The 23,512-nt window shown below is 38.2% G+C and overlaps 2 protein-coding genes across 2 annotated transcripts in view; one reads left to right on the top strand and one right to left on the bottom strand.

The window, feature by feature from the left end:
* LOC134744616 (spondin-1-like) overlaps nucleotides 1-23,512 on the top strand; it is a 313,657-nt gene that overhangs the window by 150,672 nt on the left and 139,473 nt on the right. The window lies entirely within an intron of this gene.
* The window catches only part of LOC134744626 (D-beta-hydroxybutyrate dehydrogenase, mitochondrial), a 93,519-nt gene that overhangs the window by 13,706 nt on the left and 56,301 nt on the right, over nucleotides 1-23,512 (bottom strand). Inside the window, exons 4-6 of the mRNA XM_063678507.1 lie at nucleotides 19,945-20,148; nucleotides 6,173-6,326; nucleotides 3,990-4,177 (exon numbers count right to left, since the gene is read on the bottom strand). Coding sequence (XP_063534577.1) covers nucleotides 3,990-4,177; nucleotides 6,173-6,326; nucleotides 19,945-20,148 — 546 coding nt within the window. The remainder of the gene's footprint in view (nucleotides 1-3,989; nucleotides 4,178-6,172; nucleotides 6,327-19,944; nucleotides 20,149-23,512) is intronic.

The raw sequence follows: 23,512 nt of genomic DNA, 5'->3' as shown, positions 1-23,512 counted from the left end.
TTTGATCCTTATGTTTAGTGCCATAATGTTATTATTACCTACTGCCTAACTTCGTTTGCGTGAAATTTGGCATTAAGTTATTATTAATTAGATTAGAAGTATATTCTAGTCGGGTTGCTTGAAGTTATAAGTATACCTAGACCTTTTTCGGGCCAAAACAAGGGATTGACATAATGAAACACCGAAATAACAGTTCAGTTGATATGTACCTTAACTTTATGGCAATTATATTGTAAAAAATTATAACTACCATCTACCAGCCACCAGCCAGCCAGCCACCAGCCACCAGCCAGCCAGCCAGCCACCAGGCGGCCATCTTAACTATTCAATATATATTGACGATTTCCTAGACATTTAGATACTGAATACAAACTTTTTCGTTTTTATATTTAGGTACGAAATATAGTGAGGAAATGCATATTGTTGTGTCGATTAGAATTTAATTTCTATTTTTGTACCTTATCAGTGAGCATTAAATAAAAATATATATATGTACCTAGGTAAGATTATTTCGTCGGCTGACAATCAAAAGTCACTAAGTACCACCACAACTTCATAGCCATAGTGAACCGTATTATTATCCGAATAACTCAATTTTTGTATAATTATTTTTCAGTAATTAGTGAGTTTTGCTTGTCATCTGACGATTTATTTGTTTTTTGATTTTGAGAGGCTCACCGACAAAATGTTTCTTGATGTTTAATTTTTCCAGCACTAGTTTTTGTCAGGGAAAATTCTGTTTAGTTATAAGTAGTTTTTCTAATGTACCATTAGTTGTTGTCGTGTACCATTATCAGTTATTCAGTCAGTATAAAATTGTTTATATTTATGCATAAAAAAAGCTACGTGTTGAAACGAGTAAAATAAATATGACCAATTTTTCATTTCCCGGGACTTAGGCTATCTCCATAAAAATGTAGGTAGGTACTCTAAAATTATGTAGCCAGATATTCTACTTGTGTTTGTAACACAAAATACCTATCATGGGTCAATTGGGTCAGAATTCAGATACAAATTTGAAGCAAATTCGATAATGTGATAATAACAAAGGTATCCACTTCATTAACTTTATTGGCGTTCTGGCTTTACGTTTCACTAAACAATGCCTCTAATTTGACCTAAATTGTTGAAATGCTATCCGAATATTCCTTATTCAGTGTCGAATGCAGCATGACTTAGCACTAAGTATTTAACATTTGAATGTAACCTGACATGTAAAATTGTATTTTATCAATAAAGTATTGAATTGAATTGAATGTAGATGTATAAGTATAGTATACTTGTATACTTTTATGTAATATATACATTTAAAGTAATATTTATAGCAAATATATTTAAGAGTAGTTAATAATTATTCTTTGCTTTCTTTCTGCTTTATGATTCATTTCTCACATTTGAATATACTTGCATGCAATGTTTTTATCCCGCATGTTAGCTGAAACTAGGCCTTTACATTCGGTTAGTTGTTCAAAAATATATGTGGCGCTCTAATTTAAATATTAAGGTATACCAGTAGAAAAAGAGTAGGTTTAGGTGTGTACTAAACGGTGGATATGGCACGTACATATTAGAACTTTTATGAGTGGACATTACTTTTCGCATTTTATTGCATCCCACATTTTCGTTTAGGCAATTTCCATAAAGTGGTTGATTCGATGTAATAAAACAAATTTTAGTTTATTTATACAGTAGCCAAATGGCAGTGGCAATACGGTAGCAATATGTCGGATGTTAAAATTCAGTGAAGTTAAGAGGTACCTATGTTGGCAGGTTACTGCGCCCGTGCAGGGTCCATAGGTATTATGTAAAAAATATGTTTGCAATAAATGCTTTTTCTCAAAAATGGACGGCAAAGTCGACGTTGCCGGTTAAAAAGTAGGTCGCGAAGTGCGTAGTTTATGGTCAGTCAAAAAATTAAAAAGTTAAAAACATTGCAGTCTCGATTTCGGGACTGCAATGTTGCATACAAATTCCATTGTTTGTCGAGTTCCAAACTTTTTAAAAGTTGAAGTGGCCATATCAAATGAAGGCATAGGTCCATTAAACAGCCAAACAGATGATCAGTACTTATTATTATAATGTTGGTACCGCGACTATTTAGATGTCTCAAATAGGTTGGCGTATTTTCAGCAGAAAAATACACTTCCATTTTTAATTTAAAAAATAAAACGGCGACAAAGCAAATCTTTTTAGTTTTTTCTGTGAAAATATATACATAAGAACGTTGCTTCTGTAAAATATTTCTATTATATTTGCATTTATTGCGCCATTTATGAGAGAAGCACTATGTATGAATCGCCTGGAAGGCTACTTGCTGGCTTCGGATTCAATTAAACGGACTCCCAAGGTCGTCCGTTTAAAACGAATCCTCAGCCAGCAAGTAGCTACTTCCGAGCCTCGACAATAATGTACTATTGACTTACTCCTTTGCCATTTTCTTTATTTAGGTACAGTCGCCATCAGATATATCGGAGCGGCCGAGGTGCTCACAAATATCTGAACACGCCTCTATTGTCAAGGCGTTAAGTGCGTGTTTAGATATTTTTGAGCACCTCGGCCGCTCCGATGTAACTGATGGCGACTGTACTAGCTTCTACCCGCGACTTCGTCGGCGTGGGATAATGTTGATGATGATTGATAAAAACTAACCTATCTCTACCTCGGGCCTCAAACTATCTCCATACCAAATTTCATTTAAAAAATCTTTTTTTTTGAGCAAAGGAATTTTGTATTAACTATAAGTGGAAACTCTTTTGGCCTATGTTCTAATTATATCTTTTACCTTATTGTATTATTATGTGCTGTATGTTTTCCTAATAAATAAATAAAATAAATAAGCTTGAAGATGTAATAGATAGACAGACTGACTGACAGTTACTTTCGCATTTATAATATTACTACGTAGGTGTAATATTAGTAGGAATTACTTAAGCACTCATCTTTTTAAACGTGTTTAATAAAATAAGGTTAGACGTTAGATTCCGTAGATTGATACTTATACGAGGCTTAATATTTTTTTAAATAGGTAGGGTACTATTAAACTAGGTATTATTAAAAAAAACCTGCCCATTTGGAAACTCATGGTCTAAACTAAACCCTTTGCAATGCACAACAGGAATTGTTTACGCTCTCCTATTTTATTCACAACCGTGTTTTCCATCCCAAGTGAGACATTTCAAAATAGTGCAATTTTCTCTACCGGTGTCTCGAGGTGCATAAAATAGAAACAAAAAATAAACTCTCTCGGTCGAGCGCTCTATTTCAGAATATCGATTTAAACTTTGTTTGCACCTTAGAACACTAGAACACCTTAGGGACTAGGGTCAGCTCTTGCGGTTCAGTGATATTAATATTGTCAGGTAAAAGCATGAAGATACTTTATATAGTGAAACATAGCAACGAGTGCAACTGTCGCGTTATTGCCCGGGGGACGCCGTGAAATGCTTTGAAAGGCTATTTTCACCTCACAAAGAAAAGTCTTGGCCGGAGCATAGATAATTAAGTAAGGAAAGAATAGTAAACTCTATACATCAGTTTTCTCACCAAAACGCGAGTTATTTCGTAGTCTAGTTGACAAAATAGATGTCGCGACGAACGAAAAGTCTAATGCTTAACAATTTTCAGCTAATATTACTCTATTTTCAACTCCTTCTGCTTGTAATATTGGTTGTAAATTGTTTTAACAGTACATTTTTCGTTAACACTTGTGACATCTGGTGTCAAGTAGCGGTACTGATAAATCCACTACTTGACGCTAGATGTCAACTACGAAATAACTCGAAGCTGTATAATTTTCTAGTAGCTGTTTTGGGACTAGTTTACAAACTGCATAATTCTTACTCGCTTAACATTATTCAAATGAGCTTCACGCAGCCAAGCCTTCAACCAATCTAAAAAGTAGCTGGCCACAATAACTTCTTGCCGATCGCCTGAGTTAAACGGTAGACTTATAGTTTAGAAACGCTCTCATAGTAGCTGTATGAACTGACCACGTCCACTCCGCGCGGCTTGAGCTCACGGCGGAGGCAGGAGGCCAGCGCGTCGAGCGCGGCGAGCGAGGCGGCGTGCACGCCGCGCACCGGCGCCGCCACGTGCGTCAGGATCGATGACGCCAGCACCACGCGCCCGCGCGCGCGCCGCACCAGCGGCAGCATCACCTGCACCAGGCGGGACGGACCTGGAAGGAATGAATATTTGGTAAAATCTTACAATCACTTATCCGAGGGCGCGATCCGAGCGCGTCGCGCGTCGTATACAGGGTGGCTAAAAATAATTGCATTCCCGTTGCCAGGGAGGTTTTGGGATTATACTGAGCAACTTTTGCTATGGGACCAACCCCGAAATCGCGAAGAAAAATTTACCCTTCGATAGAAAATGGACCAGCCAAAATGTATGAAACAGCTAAATTTTTTTTCGCTATTTCGGGGTTGGTCCCATAGTAAAAGTTGCTCAGTATAATCCCAAAACCTCCCTGGCAACGGGAATGCACTTATTTTTTAGCCACCGTGTATATTGTCATAAAAGTTAAGCAGTCGTTTTCGAGAATCGAAACCGATCGTGACATCATCATCTATAACACGCAGACAGTTCAAATAACATTTAATTTTACACGCAACATTAAACAGCAGTCAACCATATTGTTTTAAAATTAAACACCAGCAATATAAATCATAAGCCCCTCCAGACTATGTGCGTGAATCGCGGCGCGACTTCGCGAAGAGAACATATCGCGACGTTGAGGTATGACTCCACACTCGCACAACTTCACGGCGATTTCGCCGCTTGGTTCACGCCAAGATGGCGGAAAAGCATCAGCTGATCGAGTTTAACTGTCATTTTTATCTACGGCATCATACGTGCTGTAGCATAATTGGAATCAGTAGAGACGCCTCCTGTCCGTATTGTAGTAAGGCTTACACTTATTAGCAGAATGTATTATGTATGCGGCACCGCGATATAATACATTCGGTAGTGACACACTGAAAGGAAACGTCCTTGTCCTTCTGTCCTGCAGGAAAACAAGAAGATATGAGGAGAATAGTGTGGGAACAGTAACCTGCAGCTCCAACTTCAGGGAACTGGGCTGAATGAACGCGACACGTGATCGACAGCCCGCTTGCTTCCGGCCGGGCGTCCCTGCACTACATCTACATCTACGTAGCTAGTAGCTATTTTTCCATTTTGTTTTGTTGTAAAACCGTAGCCGATTAATATAATATAATTAATATTTATCTTGCCACAGATGAGCCAAAATAGTTTGTAATGTAGAGTCGTGCAAGTTCGCGCTTCGCGTCTCTTTTGACGAGGCCAAAAAACCGACAAAAAATGAGGAACAAGGCGCGAAGGCGTGAACAATCTGCTAAATAGACGCCACACTTACGTTCGCGGCTTCGCGCCGTGATTCGCGCATGAGTGCGGAGGGCCCTATAGAACTCATTTATATTGAAAGTTTTAACACGAGATTTTAGGCTATACACTATTCCATTGGGATACTGTAATATAATAATAGATCTAAGTTGTTTGTTATTAAAATAAATGAAATATGCAAAAATAAAAAGAACGAAGATTGTCAACTAATCCTGAAGAATAAAATTGCTAGATCGTGGATCGCGGATTTGTAATCGCTGTAGCGTGTTCAGATCTAATCATATTTTAATTCTTGGCTGCGATTACAAAATCGTGCGTGCGATGTCAACACCGCTGGTTGGGAAATTATGAGGAAAATTAAATTAGATTGATGACATTCTGGCGGGTAAAAGACGGGCTTTTACTGTGCCGAGTAGTTTATTTTGTAATATTTACGTTTTTCGCACATTATTTTAACGCAATGATGGTTTTAACGCAGTGGCTTTAAAATTTATTATACATAAGTTTTCGCAGTTGCGAAGCCACTTACCTTTTTTCCGTCAGCTACTAAGTGGAAGAAAATGTGAAGCATGTGTATGAAAAAACGAATGACGTCTGATGAAATTAAATTACCTCTTTCTTTATGGCTAAGATTGAAAAGCGTACTAAACCTTAAAATCCGATCGTATGTGTTAGTGTATGATGGTCATACCAGTGCTTTATACATACCAGGGCTTTTATATCAATGAAAATGTAAAAATATTGTTACTAGCGCCATCTCTCAGTACGTAATCACAACAGCAACCACCTAGCGTAGCTCACTCACCCAACAAATTCACCTCCATCGCGCGCCGAATGACCGAGAACGGCACCCACTCAAGCTCGCCAAGCGCGCACCACGACTCGCAGTTCACGATCGCCCACAGCCCCTGCGCGCCCTCTGGTAGGTGATCCACGATATACAGCGATGCGGAGAGAATCTGAAGAACAGGGGTTTCGCTCATAGGGTGCGTTAAGAGTAAAATAATAACACCAGCCTTTCTAACTCAATTTAAACAAATCGGAATTAGGGACAGGGAATTTGACTAAGCTAAAGTTGATCGTAGTTACAACCCGGTCACAATATCTGTGCACCTGACCTCGTGACGTCATATCGGCGGTCTGGGTACGGTGTGAAAAAAAGTTTTTTCGAGAAATGTGGAGGTGTAGCGGCAACGAAGATGCTAACCGTACTGTCGCACCGGGGAGTGCGCGGAGAGGTGACAGGGGAAGCGGGAGAGGCGCCACATTCCAGCGAGGTGCACAGATATTGTGACCGGGTTGTACTTATCAGGAACGCGGTACCAATATTCGTTTAATGAGCTGACAAGGATTTTTTTAAATTTTGTAACTGCCTTAATTCCAAAATGCAATAATAAATGATTATCTACATGAGTTCCACAAATGAATTAAGTATTATGAATATTATGATATGACATAAGGGCTTTTGTAAATAATGAATACGCAAAATCATTTTCAGAGCTTTTTTATTATATTTTATCAATACATTAAATTCCTCATGTGATTATATTCTTGTTTCCTACATTATAACACATGAGTGTTACGTAATCTATCGTAAGGGAACCATCTTTATCTCGATGTATATATGTTTTCTCTGTGAGTCGCCTTTGTTTTTTTTTGTGAGGTTGTCTGGAACAAATCGCTTTTTAGCAATAAGATCGCCTGTTGTTACCTAGTCTTAAGCTTGTATTTCGCTTTCTGTGTATTTTTTACTTTGTGGTGCCAATAAAGAATATTTACTTATTTACTTACCTTTTGCTGTTTATTTTAAATCTATTTCTTAAAATATTTCAATCCTATTGAAGATAATATGATACGAAAAGTAATTTAACTATAATAGAAACCAAGTAGTATATAAAAAGCAAAAATAAAATAAAACTATGAAAACGGATTATATCGCGTATATTGAATTTAGGTAGAATACATCCCGACGTTTGGAACCCTATACAGCGTTCGTGGTCAACGGGTTTCATAGTTTTATTTCATGAGTAGCTATCGCGGTAACCGAAGACAATATTAAGCTAAAATAAGTCAAGCTATTTCTGTGACATTTGCGTAAACTCAGTTATTTAACAGAAGTTCAAAGCCAGATGAAACGCTTTAATATCTAGTATATTACAATAAAGAACCAACACAAAGATAGAAGGTTTCAACTAAATGAGATAAATTTGTGCCGCGCTCTAGGCAGAATTATGATGATCAAAGCCTCTGCGTTGTATACAAAATTACACAATAAACTTAATAAAATGTAGATTCGCCATTCAGTATTATTAATACTAAGTATTTTAATAACAAAACTTCCGTGAGACACAGACATCTATACATATAATAAAGCGGAAGAGGGTCGAAAGTCTGTACATGGAAGATATTCGAAAAAAAATTGCCTGGGGATACTTAGAATCGATAACAGAACACATTCCAACAGTTTTTAGAATTTTTGTCTGTTTATCTGTTTGTCTGTTTATCTGTTTGTCTGTTTATTTGACCGCGCTACAAATGAAAACGGCTGAACGGATTTTGATGCAAACTTTACTAATCTGTCGAAAAAATCCACGGCCAGGTTTTAGGCTATAAAAATTTGAGAAATTTTACCCCTAAGGGGGTTAAAAAGGGGATGAAAGTTTGTATGGGGTTCAAGATTTATTTTAAGCTAGCAATTTGAAACTTCGTAAGAAGATATATTATTGAAATACAAGAAAACTAATTTCAGCGTTTTTGAAAATTCATCCCCTAAGGAGGTGAAATAGAGGTTGAAAGTTTGTATGGAGATCAATTTTTTTTTGAGTGCGTTACTTGAAACTTTGTATAATGAGCATATTATTATAATACAGGAAAAGTGATTTTAGCGTTTTCAAGAATTCGTCCCCTAACAGGGTTAAAAGGGGGTTGAAAGTTTGAATCCATTACAAATGCTTTGAAACTTCTTAGAAAGGTATGATAGACGATTACAAAAAAACTAATTTTGACGTTTTTGGAAATTTAACCCCTCAAGGGGTTGAAAAGGGGATGAAAGTTTGTCTTGGGGTGCAAATTTTATTTTAAGCTAGGAACTTAAAACTTTGCAAAACGTTATTATATTAAAAAGCAAGAAAATTACTTTCAGCGTTTTTAAAAATTCATCCCCCATGGTGGTGAAAAAGCGGTTAAAAACTTTATCTTGATAACTATATCATTTTAGCTACTAGGCCAAAGTATCGATTTTGTATAAATCGGGTATGCCGAATTCATTTATGATATCAAAATGACACCATTCCCGAGTGAAAACACAAAAAATATGAAAAAACTTTTTTTAATTTCTCTTTACGCTTAAACCGCTAAACCGATTTAGATAAAATTTGGTATAGAGATAGTTTGAGTCCCGTGGAAGAACATAGGGTAGTTTTTAACCAAAAAAATGGAGACTGCGTTTGCATGGAGAAGCGGCCGTGCCCTTTCCTCTTAATAATGGTCACGAAGGTGGGTACTTTAAAAAAATCATTTTTCAGTAAATGTCAAACGATTTGGGACTTAAACGCGTTACCATGCCTTGCCGAAAAAAATCGAATCTTTCGCAAAAGTCTCGCAATGCATTGCGGCCACAAGGGGCACGGTCTCAGGAGACTGAGAAAAACCACGGTGAGAGACTCAGTGGCGCTCTAGCCAGGCAGGTCGCTTCGCTTTCGGCTGAAACGGCAAGCCAGCGCGAGTTCGATTGTGATCCCAAATATATCGTACGTAATACATATGTAGGCGCAGATCCTGACGGTGTGTGGCGCCGGAGAAGCCGTGTTCATCCCGCGTATCCTTCTCATTCCGAGCAACTTCCCGTTCCGCTTCAAGCGCCTACAGGTCCCCGTGAGCGTCTGCTTCGCTATGACCATCAACAAGTCGTAGGGGCAGATGCATTTCAAACGAAAAAAAAAAAAGGGGCAGACGCTGCCCGCCGCCGGCGTCATTTGACTGATTTGACTGGAGGACCGATTTGGATGACATGATTTTGATGGGAACACCCAAATATTCCGAAATATGTTTTTCCGATTTTTATAACCACGCCTTTCATAATCCCGATTATTTATAAGTCCGAAATATTAAAATTACGATTTTTAAAAACACGATGGAATAAAATCACGAATGTGCTATTTCCGAAAACTTAAAATCCGATTGTCACTTGATAGAAAGCTTAAAGTTCCGATTTTACACTTTTCCGAAAATATTTTTTTTTCCGAATTCCTAAATTCTGAAAAATCATTGTCCGATCGGAAATAAAATAATTCGGTATTCAGAAATTCGGTTTTTTACAAGATCGGAAAAATGAAATCCGTGATATTCAAATGAAGACTCACGTTTTAGTAATTATTACGGGTACCTGTCGTGCCGCATCATGTTAAATTCGGCATAAAATATGTTTGGCATAAAAATTCGGCATAAATAAATTAGACAGAACTGCGAACCTGCGAACCTGAACTGTTGCTAGAAGTGGGTTAGGTTAGGTTAGAACTGCGACCCCAAAGAAAACGAACTGTTGCCAGAAGTGGGTTAGGTTAGGTTAGAATTGCGACCCCCAAGAAAACGAACTGTTGCCAGAAAAGTGGGTTAGGTTAGGTTAGAACTGCGACCCCCAAGAAAACGAACTGTTGCCAGAAAAGTGGAAATTTAAAAATTGGGATATTTAAAATAGGAATCACGTTAATTCGGAATAAGGGCAATTCCGAATTCGTGATTTTGAAAATCGTAAATGTTAAATTCGGTGTTTGCCACCATCGGAATTGTTATAGTCGGAATTATGTAGTTCGGAATTTACAATATTCGGCTTTTAGGGTTTTCGGAAATATAAATCTTCGTGATTTTCATCATTCGTAATTATGACAGTCGGAATTTTGATGGGTCGAGCATTTAAAAATCGGAATGATAAAATTCGACATTCTAAAATTCGAAATAAAAAATTTCGGAATTATGTAGTGTACCCGATTTGCATAGGTACAGTCAAGGACGTTAAACAAAAATGGTACTGTATCGTTCGAAATAAAATAATATAATTTGAATAAGGGCAAAAAAAAATATTCATTTTGTAGTGTAATTTTATTTAGTGGTAGCAAAGAGGATATAATATTATAGAACGGTACTGTCATAGTAAATTTTGTAACCACAGTAAATTCACTGCCATCTATCGACACACTTTAAAGCTAAAAATGAAGATTTATTAAAATACGATAAAATGTATTTAAATATGGATAAATGATCTTTTTTATTTGCATTAATAATTTTTTTATTTTGACCCATGTTCTTTCACTGATATGCGTTAAAATTGTTAGATAATAACAAACGAAACCGTCAACGCCCTCTATACGAGAGTAGGCAAAAGGTAGTAGCGACATCTGATCGAGAATCAAATTTTCGTGATTTTCGAGGCACGTTTTTTCCTTAGACTGTATCCATCTATTACGGAGTTATATCTATCTTTGGTGGTAGGTACCTAATTGTAAAATATTTTATCTGGACTACAGTCCTCTAGCGTATCCATCTGTCAACTTTACTTTAAGTTCTGTCTCCAGGGGACAGGGAGATAAATTAGGGGTGAATTAGCCGCTTACTGAAACAGACCGAATTCCACGCAGGCGAAGCCGCGGGCACAGCTATCTATACATATAATAAAGCGGAAGAGGGTCGAAAGTCTGTACATGGAAGATATTCGAAAAAAAATTGCCTGGGGATACTTAGAATCGATAACAGAACACATTCCAACAGTTTTTAGAATTTTTGTCTGTTTATCTGTTTGTCTGTTTATCTGTTTGTCTGTTTATTTGACCGCGCTACAAATGAAAACGGCTGAACGGATTTTGATGCAAACTTTACTAATCTGTCGAAAAAATCCACGGCCAGGTTTTAGGCTATAAAAATTTGAGAAATTTTACCCCTAAGGGGGTTAAAAAGGGGATGAAAGTTTGTATGGGGTTCAAGATTTATTTTAAGCTAGCAATTTGAAACTTCGTAAGAAGATATATTATTGAAATACAAGAAAACTAATTTCAGCGTTTTTGAAAATTCATCCCCTAAGGAGGTGAAATAGAGGTTGAAAGTTTGTATGGAGATCAATTTTTTTTTTAGTGCGTTACTTGAAACTTTGTATAATGAGCATATTATTATAATACAGGAAAAGTGATTTTAGCGTTTTCAAGAATTCGTCCCCTAACAGGGTTAAAAGGGGGTTGAAAGTTTGAATCCATTACAAATGCTTTGAAACTTCTTAGAAAGGTATGATAGACGATTACAAAAAAACTAATTTTGACGTTTTTGGAAATTTAACCCCTCAAGGGGTTGAAAAGGGGATGAAAGTTTGTCTTGGGGTGCAAATTTTATTTTAAGCTAGGAACTTAAAACTTTGCAAAACGTTATTATATTAAAAAGCAAGAAAATTACTTTCAGCGTTTTTAAAAATTCATCCCCCATGGTGGTGAAAAAGCGGTTAAAAACTTTATCTTGATAACTATATCATTTTAGCTACTAGGCCAAGTTAGGTATCGATTTTGTATAAATCGGGTATGCCGAATTCATTTATGATATCAAAATGACACCATTCCCGAGTGAAAACACAAAAAATATGAAAAAACTTTTTTTAATTTCTCTTTACGCTTAAACCGCTAAACCGATTTAGATAAAATTTGGTATAGAGATAGTTTGAGTCCCGTGGAAGAACATAGGGTAGTTTTTAACCAAAAAAATGGAGACTGCGTTTGCATGGAGAAGCGGCCGTGCCCTTTCCTCTTAATAATGGTCACGAAGGTGGGTACTTTAAAAAAATCATTTTTCAGTAAATGTCAAACGATTTGGGACTTAAACGCGTTACCATGCCTTGCCGAAAAAAATCGAATCTTTCGCAAAAGTCTCGCAATGCATTGCGGCCACAAGGGGCACGGTCTCAGGAGACTGAGAAAAACCACGGTGAGAGACTCAGTGGCGCTCTAGCCAGGCAGGTCGCTTCGCTTTCGGCTGAAACGGCAAGCCAGCGCGAGTTCGATTGTGATCCCAAATATATCGTACGTAATACATATGTAGGCGCAGATCCTGACGGAGTGTGGCGCCGGAGAAGCCGTGTTCATCCCGCGTATCCTTCTCATTCCGAGCAACTTCCCGTTCCGCTTCAAGCGCCTACAGGTCCCCGTGAGCGTCTGCTTCGCTATGACCATCAACAAGTCGTAGGGGCAGATGCATTTCAAACGAAAAAAAAAAAGGGGCAGACGCTGCCCGCCGCCGGCGTCATTTGACTGATTTGACTGGAGGACCGATTTGGATGACATGATTTTGATGGGAACACCCAAATATTCCGAAATATGTTTTTCCGATTTTTATAACCACGCCTTTCATAATCCCGATTATTTATAAGTCCGAAATATTAAAATTACGATTTTTAAAAACACGATGGAATAAAATCACGAATGTGCTATTTCCGAAAACTTAAAATCCGATTGTCACTTGATAGAAAGCTTAAAGTTCCGATTTTACACTTTTCCGAAAATATTTTTTTTTCCGAATTCCTAAATTCTGAAAAATCATTGTCCGATCGGAAATAAAATAATTCGGTATTCAGAAATTCGGTTTTTTACAAGATCGGAAAAATGAAATCCGTGATATTCAAATGAAGACTCACGTTTTAGTAATTATTACGGGTACCTGTCGTGCCGCATCATGTTAAATTCGGCATAAAATATGTTTGGCATAAAAATTCGGCATAAATAAATTAGACAGAACTGCGAACCTGCGAACCTGAACTGTTGCTAGAAGTGGGTTAGGTTAGGTTAGAACTGCGACCCCAAAGAAAACGAACTGTTGCCAGAAGTGGGTTAGGTTAGGTTAGAATTGCGACCCCCAAGAAAACGAACTGTTGCCAGAAAAGTGGGTTAGGTTAGGTTAGAACTGCGACCCCCAAGAAAACGAACTGTTGCCAGAAAAGTGGAAATTTAAAAATTGGGATATTTAAAATAGGAATCACGTTAATTCGGAATAAGGGCAATTCCGAATTCGTGATTTTGAAAATCGTAAATGTTAAATTCGGTGTTTGCCACCATCGGAATTGTTATAGTCGGAATTATGTAGTTCGGAATTTACAATATTCGGCTTTTAGGGTTTTCGGAAATATAAATCTTCGTGATTTTCATCATTCGTAATTATGACAGTCGGAATTTTGATGGGTCGAGCATTTAAAAATCGGAATGATAAAATTCGACATTCTAAAATTCGAAATAAAAAATTTCGGAATTATGTAGTGTACCCGATTTGCATAGGTACAGTCAAGGACGTTAAACAAAAATGGTACTGTATCGTTCGAAATAAAATAATATAATTTGAATAAGGGCAAAAAAAAATATTCATTTTGTAGTGTAATTTTATTTAGTGGTAGCAAAGAGGATATAATATTATAGAACGGTACTGTCATAGTAAATTTTGTAACCACAGTAAATTCACTGCCATCTATCGACACACTTTAAAGCTAAAAATGAAGATTTATTAAAATACGATAAAATGTATTTAAATATGGATAAATGATCTTTTTTATTTGCATTAATAATTTTTTTATTTTGACCCATGTTCTTTCACTGATATGCGTTAAAATTGTTAGATAATAACAAACGAAACCGTCAACGCCCTCTATACGAGAGTAGGCAAAAGGTAGTAGCGACATCTGATCGAGAATCAAATTTTCGTGATTTTCGAGGCACGTTTTTTCCTTAGACTGTATCCATCTATTACGGAGTTATATCTATCTTTGGTGGTAGGTACCTAATTGTAAAATATTTTATCTGGACTACAGTCCTCTAGCGTATCCATCTGTCAACTTTACTTTAAGTTCTGTCTCCAGGGGACAGGGAGATAAATTAGGGGTGAATTAGCCGCTTACTGAAACAGACCGAATTCCACGCAGGCGAAGCCGCGGGCACAGCTAGTATTAAATATATTGATAACAGGTCACTCACGTGTTTTAAGTCGAAAACGCTCGACATGTTTCACTCCGTACCGAGTAGCATCATCAGGAGCTTGCGTCGACGGTGACGGACCGGCGCAGACTGCGGGCCGCAGCTCTCACCGGCACCGGTGGCGGCAGGGGGGGCGAGAAACTACCCTCGTTTACGGCATTATTGTCAAATGGTGGGTTGCACACAACACTCACTACGTCATTCGCTAATGGTTCGTCCACACTGTCCACCGACGTAGTACCCAAAACAGTTTTCCAGCTCGGAGGCACTGACCAACCACAATCACGGTTAAAATTCGGATGACGACCAATTTCGATAGCCTCCCGTACTTTTCGCTGAGTCACAAACTTTTCTTTCGCCAGCACGGTTACCTTATCGAACCGTATATAGTGAGTCGAATCCGAATCCAATACGTGTTCCGTCACCGCAGAACCCCGGCTATCCCTGTTCTTCATACTACGTATGTGCTCGGACAATCTGGTGGTAATGTTTCGGCCCGTCTCTCCTATGTAGTTTTTCCCACAGGAGCAAGGAATCATGTATACACCCGGACTGTTCAAAGGCTCCCTATCCTTTGGCGAACGCAGCACCTGTCCTAGCTTCATATGAGGACGGAAAATCGTCTTAATGCAGTATCTCCGGCGTAATAAGTGTCCGATTTTATCCGTCACGCCCTTAATGTAAGGTAGGTATAGGGGCAATCTCTCTGCCGTAGTTAAACGGGGACGCGCTGATGCGTTCGCAACACGATAACTCTGCCTCCAGTTATAGCCATTACATTCCAATACACGCCTCACGTGACCCAGTTCATAGTCCAAGTACTGCGGATCACAGAGGTTCAAGGCCCGATTAAACAGTGTTCTGGGCATAGAAGAAAAGTGGCACGGATGATGGTGCGAATCTGCCCTCAGATATCGATCTGTATGTGTTGGTTTACGATACACTGTGGTTTGTATCCGCCCACAAGGTTTACGCATAACCAAGACATCCAGAAACGGCAGCTTCCTTCGTTTTCTTCCTCCACTGTGAACTGGATCTTGTGATGCCTGGTATTGAGGTGCTCCGTGAGATCCCTTAGGCTGTTTTTCGAGACAATAGCGAAGACGTGCGGAAGAAGAAGGTGCGTGCAACATCATGGTGTAATTACAAAACAAAGAACGTACTTTATTTAATTACACAACTCATTAATTTGTGGCATGAGCACGAGCATGTACAACACATAGAATTTTTAAGTATCTATATAGGTATCATATAACCCTGCCTAAGTACCCAAAACGCAAGTTAGTTAGTCAATTTGTGTAGTACTCGTAATGTCCTATAATATTTATTTATTTATCAAGTACTATAAATAATAAACCAGCGCTGTTTACGGCAAAGGTAAAAAACAACTCATCAAAATCCTCGAGAAAAATCCTGCCCTACGGGAGTGTGTTGCAGCCGTATTGCAAAAAAATACACGAAAATGACACCTCACATGCCCAGTTTGTAAACTGTGCATTTTTTTAAATGAACCCCCTGACCATACCCCCCGAAAAGGGGGTCAGAACCCTAAATGTTGATAGGACTCAGCAGATCCTCATTTCTAGTTCCAAGATAAAGATAAAAAACAAAGTTTCATGGATGTACACATTTTGCCGCCAAATGGCCATATTTAGTCTTATTTTACCTGTACTACAGACGGACAGTGGAGTCTTAGTAATAGCGTCCCGTTTTTTGGGTACGGAAGCCTAAAAAGAGCGTAGCAATTTTGATTAGTTAAGGCCTACCTTGAGATTTGTAACAAATATTATCTTGAGGTTTGTAAAAATTGTATCAAAGTAATTCAAAATTTAAAAAAAATACATATTGCGGTAACATCTGTGGAGACATTAAAAGATGTATGAGAAGTCCCCGATCCTTATTAAGCTTGCGTAGGGTCTAAAGTTGTCCCGTATTATGGGAGGAGGTTGATATAGCTGATAATTATGAAGTATCCAATAATGACAGTGTTAACACAGTCATTACATTTAACACATTCACAATAAAGTCCAAGTACAATTTAAACTTATGCTAAAAATAAAACCTAAAACTAAACCTTAAATATAAAAGAATTCCCCCAAATCACCCCCTTCAGGCCTGGTCGCAAGGACGCTAGCGGCGTCACCCCTCCAATAATTCGTAAAATATACAAACTGAAATTCTCTTAAAAGTACCCTTTTAGGGTTCCGTACCCAAAGGGTAAAAACGGGACCCTATAACGAAGACTCCACTGTCCGTCTGTCTGTCATAAGGCTGTATCTTATGAAGCGTGACAGCTAGACAGTTGAAATTTTCACAGATTTATTTCTGTTGCCGCTATAACAACAAATACTAAAAAGTACGGAACCCTCGGTGGGCGAGTCCGACTGGCACTTGGCCGGTTTTTGCATTACTTTATAGTGTTGTGAATGAGACACTAATGCAAACAAATTTTATCTAAATTTCAATTAAAATTCAATTAGTATTTTGCGAATATGTATAATGTTTAAGTACCTACTTACTTAATTAAAAATATATAATTTTTGCAATAAACAAAAAGTTATACTTATAACTTAATAACTGACTATCCAAACTCATTCCAGCAGTTCGATTTGATGAACTTAATGAAAATTTAAATCTCAAATTAATTAAATTTTGACCTAAATCACTTTCGTAAATTAATTTAGTGGATATTACGGGTCATGGCATTTCTACAAACAGTCTTTATGTAACAGATATTATAAAAGATCACGTAGGGTAGGTACCTCCTTTTATGAAATTTCTTCACCGTAGGTATAAAAACGAAAGGAGACGACGTCACGTACCTAACCACTTTTCCATACAAAAGTAGTCCCCATTTTTCTCTCGGGATCTACATTTTAGAAAATATGTATACTCGTACGCAATGTGATGTATATTTAACACAGCCTTACTTTAGTATGCTATTGTGTCGTTTAAGTGTATAACTGTGTGTGTCTCAATGTATTATGGGCTAATAATAGCTTGAAATAAACGATATTTTATTTTATTTTATTTTATTTTATTTATAAGTCAGATTAAGATACAACAAATATATATTATGAAGCTTCAAAATACTACTTCCGCGGGTTACGACAAAAAATAACTCGAAAATACTGAAATCTTGCTCTAAATCAATATGTAACCCCTTGTCATATATCATAAATCTTTCAATAGTACAAGGTTTCTTCCCAGATGGACTTAAAAAGTCAGTTATTGAACCTCTATACAAAGAAGGAAAGAAAACTGAAGTACAGACCCATTGCTCTTATACCTGTTCTTTCAAAGATCTTTGAAAAAGTAATATTTGAAAGGCTTACCAATTTTGCTATTAAGTACACTCTTTTTACTGACTGTCAACATGGTTTTAGAAAGCACAAATCAACCTCCACTGCTGCTTTTTCTTTGTTAAAACAAGTAATACCTCATGTTCTCATGTAGACCAAGGTCAATTTGTAAGCGTTCTTTTCTTAGATATGTCAAAAGCATTTGACCAGGAGCGGTATTCGACATGCGTTAAGTGACGTTTCGTGTTGAACTTCAGGTGACAACGGTTAGGTGACAACGAAACCAAACCATTTTAAACCGTATAGTAGTAAGAAAACAAAGTTGATTTTTGTTGCATAATTTTTTCAATGAATGACTTTTGGTCGTACCAAATGATACTTTCCACAGTTGATGAACAAATGATTCATTCCACTGTTGAACTGATGTTGAAGCCGAAACTGACAGTTGTGCATCTCGAATAGGGCCCCTGGTTTGTCACAAGAGGCTACAGGATAAATTAGAGTTGTACGGCGTGAGAGGTAATATCCATTGCTGGATTAAATCTTACCTAAGTGAGAGAGCTCAGTGTACAGAAATACCTCAAGCTACCGGTCTTGGTGCCGTTGCTCTTTTCCTTCTATATACCTATAAATAATCTTCTGAAAATTATAGGATATCCATCAGTTTTATTCGTTGACGACATATCGATTATTATACCATGCATCAATGATCTGACGTATGAACAAGAGATAAAGCAAACCTTACAAAAGACTATACAATGGCTAGGAAACAACAACCTGTCCATAAACATTATTAAAACTAAACATGTACAATTATTTACTAGAAAGAGCAAACCTAAAGAACTTGATATCACATATAGCGGAGAACAAGTTGATAAAGATCACAGCGCAAAGTTTCTAGGTATACATTTGGATGAGCATTGTAACTTTAATGTCCATATTGAAAATGTATGTAACAAATTGAACAAATTTATTTTTCCACTCCGAAAGTTACGAAAATCTGTATCACGTGAGGCAGCCCTAGTGGCATACCACGGCTAAGTTATGTCTATACTCCGCTATGGTCTTATCATATGGGGAAATTCCCCCTTCTTAATTGGAATATCCGGAGTTCACCATCATCCTAGCTAAGCGTTGTCCCAGCATTCTGCCACTTGAGGAGCCTGGGGTCTGCTCGGCAACCTAATCCCAAGAATTGACACAGGCACTACCTTTCAGTTTTCTGAAAGGTGCCTGCCATTTGAAGGGGAAACTGGGCTTTTGTAACGAGACCGATTTCTTCACGATGTTTTCCTTCACCGACAAGCGATAGTTAAATAAGTTTCAAGAAACTCATTGGTGCGAATCGCTAGACCACCGACGCTAATTCCTTTTATTAATTAAAATGTGACGTTTTCAACCAAAAGGTACCACATTGTCGCTTGTGGATAAGGTTGATTTCTAATTGAAGCTATATGGAAATAGCGCCTTACTGACAAGCGACAATAAGTACCCTTTTGGTTGAAAATGGCACAAATATCCAGAGTTATACTTATCAAATTTGTAAAATTTTGAAGAATCCTCATAATTTGGCGCGGTCTATGTCTTCTACTATTATGCTAAGCAACGTCAGTAGAAGTTTGTGGCCCTCTTTGAGCCACAAAAGAACAAACATGGCCAGAGTAAAAATATGTAACATACAATTTTGCAGTAAGCTTATTAAGAGATCACTTCCGCAAATTGGAAGGCACGTTATAGCTCACTTAGAGCTTAGCGTTTAGGTTGTGACCGTAATAGCGCTATGACGATGAGGATTATAATTGAGGAAAAGGCTTAGTTTAGTCTGAATTGATTACTTGTAACGTGATTTTTCGTGTTTGGGGAAGGTATATTTGGCGTACATAATTCACCCTGTTCTAATTGAAGAGGTTTGCACTAACGCAAGAAGTTTAAAAAGCTATAGTCTACTACTTACATATCTCAAGCGATTGCTAAAGAAGTTATTGTAAGTTTGGGGATTGAAACAAGTATGTAAACTTCGGTAAACTGGGTAAACTTTGATCATCGATTTTTAAACTACGAGTAGTTATAAGGAATTGGTTTCCGAATGCTTTTATCATAAATTTGGTTAAGGTTGCCAACCATATCATAAAATTCTCAGAAATCGATGATCAGTGTTTCTCCGCGATTTAAAGTAACCCCAGTTTTATAGAGTTTGTAAGGTAGAAGGCCGAAGTGAAAGTGAAAGCGGTAGAATTGGAATCTCACAACAAAGTTTGCAATTGCTAGTGGGTGGCCCGGGTAAATACCTGGGTCTCAGAAGTGATGTCCAACTGCAGAGTATGCAGCCGCCCGGAGCAGTCTTCCTTCAGCATGTCCGCGTCGATGTTCCCAGCCTTATTCTGGAAGCCGGCGAACACGTGGTAGCCCAGGTCATCCAGTCTTCTCGCCACGGCGTTGCCTAGGACGTTGTCGCAGCCTGTCACCAACACCGCTTTACCGGCTGCTGTCACCTGCATAACAATTAAAGCGATTTATTTATTTAATCGAATGGCATAAAAAGTCACAAATAAATCGAAAATATAACAGGTATGTCACAGGTTTATATCCAAGGTTCTCAGCCATTGGGGTGCGTCAGGGGTAAGTGAGAACAGGTCATCGGGCTTCCGGGGTAGGCTCTGAGGGGGCACTCCTGGACTATGTGTTGGACAGTCTGCGACTCGGCGCCACAGTCGCATCTGGGCGAGTCGATCCATCCACAAAGATGTTTAAAATGTGCGGTACGGCCGAACCCTGTCCGCATTCTATTCAGCTTGCACCATTCATGTCGCGGGAGACTGAACCCCTTCACTTTCACACCGGGTGAGATAAGGCTACTAACATATTAAAGCGATGTATTCCACTAACAGCAACCGTATTTTGTATAGTCATTAAGTATAGTCTACTTCAATAGGGTATTTGACTACTAGTCAAATCAGTTTCTTTTTTCGAACTGTCAAAACGATTTTGCTACTATGGAATTTATATGAAACACTAGCATGTGACGTCACAATCTAATTATCTACTCTTTATAGTTTTTACGGGTTTTAAAATAGAAATTGTGTCTAAAAATAAATGCTGTCTACGTTTCTCTATTAATCTTTTGGTGCTTTATTTCATGCATTGGTGTAAGATAATTTATTTTAAACTAGCTGTGCCCGCGGCTTCGCCTGCGTGGAATTCGGTCTGTGTCAGTAAGCGGCTAATTCACCCCTAATTTATCTCCCTGTCCCCTGGAGACAGAACTTAAAGTAAAGTTGACAGATGGATACGCTAGAGGACTGTAGTCCAGATAAAATATTTTACAATTAGGTACCTACCACCAAAGATAGATATAACTCCGTAATAGATGGATACAGTTTAAGGAAAAAAAGTGCCTAGAAAATCACGAAAATTTGATTCTCGATCAGATGTCGCTACTACCTTTTGCCTATTCTCGAAAACCACGAAGATTTATATTTCAGAAAACCCAAAAAGCCGAATATTGTTAATTCCGAACTACATCCGACTATAACAATTCCGATGGTGGCAAACACCGAATTTAACATTTACGATTTTCAAAATCACGAATTCGGAATTGCCCTTATTCCGAATTAACGTGATTCCTATTTTAAATATCCCAATTTTTTAATTTCCACTTTTCTGGCAACAGTTCGTTTTCTTGGGGGTCGCAGTTCTAACCTAACCTAACCCACTTTTCTAGCAACAGTTCGTTTTCTTGGGGGTCGCAATTCTAACCTAACCTAACCCACTTCTGGCAACAGTTCGTTTTCTTGGAGGTCGCAGTTCTAACCTTTTTTTTTTTGTTTTGTTTTGTTTTTTTTTTTCGTTGGAAAAATGCTTTATGCATACCCACACCCTCGGGGGAGAAAGTGCGGGTTATGTGGGACTAGGCAAAAGGCGCCACTACCCACTAAAAAACCAACGGTATGCCTGCGCGCCGCCAATGGGGCGTGGCCACGGGTTCTCTTAAGTACGCAACCGTGACCACGCCGGCGCCGCCCGCCACTACCACATGCAGCGGGCCCTTCTCTGGGGGGGGGGGGGGGGGGCTAGGTCTCTGGGGGGGGGCTAGGTCTCTGGGGGGGGGGGCTAGGTCGCAGTTCTAACCTAACCTAACCCACTTCTAGCAACAGTTCAGGTTCGCAGGTTCGCAGTTCTGTCTAATTTATTTATGCCGATTTTTTATGGCAAAAATATTTTATGCCGAATTTAACATGATGCGGCATGACAGGTACCCGTAATAATTACTAAAACGTGAGTCTTCATTTGAATATCACGGATTTCATTGTTCCGATCTTGTAAAAAACCGAATTTCTGAATACCGAATTATTTTATTTCCGATCGGACAATGATTTTTCGGAAAAAAAAAATATATTTTCGGAAAAGTGTAAAATCGGAACTTTAAGCTTTCTGTCAAGTGACAATCGGATTTTAAGTTTTTGGAAATAGCACATTAGTGATTTTATTCCATCGTGTTTTTAAAAATCGTAATTTTGATATTTCGGACTTATAAATAATCGGGATTATGAAAGTCGTGGTTATAAAAACCGGAAAAACGTAAGGAAAATATTTGGGTGTTCCCATCAAAATCATGTCATCCAAATCGGTCCTCCAGTCAAATCAGTCTAAGCATGACGCCGGCGGCGGGCAGCGTCTGCCCCTTTTTTTTTTGTTTTCGGAGTGGGAAATGCATCTGCCCCTACGACTTGTTGATGGTCATAGCGAAGCAGACGCTCACGGGGACCTGTAGGCGCTTGAAGCGGAACGGGAAGTTGCTCGGAATGAGGGGGATACGCGGGATGAACACGGCTTCTCCGGCGTACATATGTATTACGTACGATGTATTTGGGATCACAATCGAACTCGCGCTGGCTTGCCGTTTCAGCCGAAAGCGAAGCGACCTGCCTGGCTAGAGCGCCACTGAGTCTCTCACCGTGGTTTTTCTTAGACTCCTGAGACCGTGCCCCTTGTGGCCGCAATGCATTGCGAGACTTTCGCGAAAGATTCGATTTTTTTCGGATAGGCATGGTAACGCGTTTGTCCCAAATCGTTTGACATTTACTGAAAAATGTTTTTTTTAAAGTACCCACCTTCGTGACCATTATTAAGAGGAAAAGGCACGGCCGTTTCTCCATGCAAACGCAGTCTCCATTTTTTTGGTTAAAAACTACCCTATGTTCTTCCACGGGACTCAAACTATCTCTATACCAAATTTTATCTAAATCGGTTTAGCGGTTTAAGCGTAAAAAGAAATTAAAAAAAGTTTTTTCATATTTTTTGTGTTTTCACTCGGGAATGGTGTCATTTTGATATCATAAATGAATTCGGCATACCCGATTTATACAAAAACGATACCTAACTTGGCCTAGTAGCTAAAATGATATAGTTATCAAGATAAAGTTTTTAACCCCTTTTTCACCACCATTGGGGATGAATTTTTAAAAACGCTGAAAGTAATTTTCTTGCTTTTTAATATAATAAAGTTTTGCAAAGTTTTAAGTTCCTAGCTTAAAATAAAATTTGCACCCCAAGACAAACTTTCATCCCCTTTTCAACCCCCTGAGGGGTTAAATTTCCAAAAACGTCAAAATTAGTTTTTTTGTAATCGTCTATCATACCTTTCTAAGAAGTTTCAAAGCATTTGTAATGGATTCAAACTTTCAACCCCCTTTTAACCCTGTTAGGGGACGAATTCTTGAAAACGCTAAAATCACTTTTCCTGTATTATAATAATATGCCCATTATACATAGTTTCAAGTAACGCACTAAAAAAAAAAGATCTCCATACCATACAAACTTTCAACCTCTATTTCACCTCTTTAGGGGATGAATTTT

The sequence above is a fragment of the Cydia strobilella genome, chromosome 10, assembly GCF_947568885.1.
Source record: "Cydia strobilella chromosome 10, ilCydStro3.1, whole genome shotgun sequence".
In the NCBI taxonomy this organism is placed as follows: domain Eukaryota; kingdom Metazoa; phylum Arthropoda; class Insecta; order Lepidoptera; family Tortricidae; genus Cydia; species Cydia strobilella.
The sequence above is the reverse complement of the archived record's forward strand: the minus strand, read 5'-3'. Positions and strand labels throughout refer to the sequence as shown.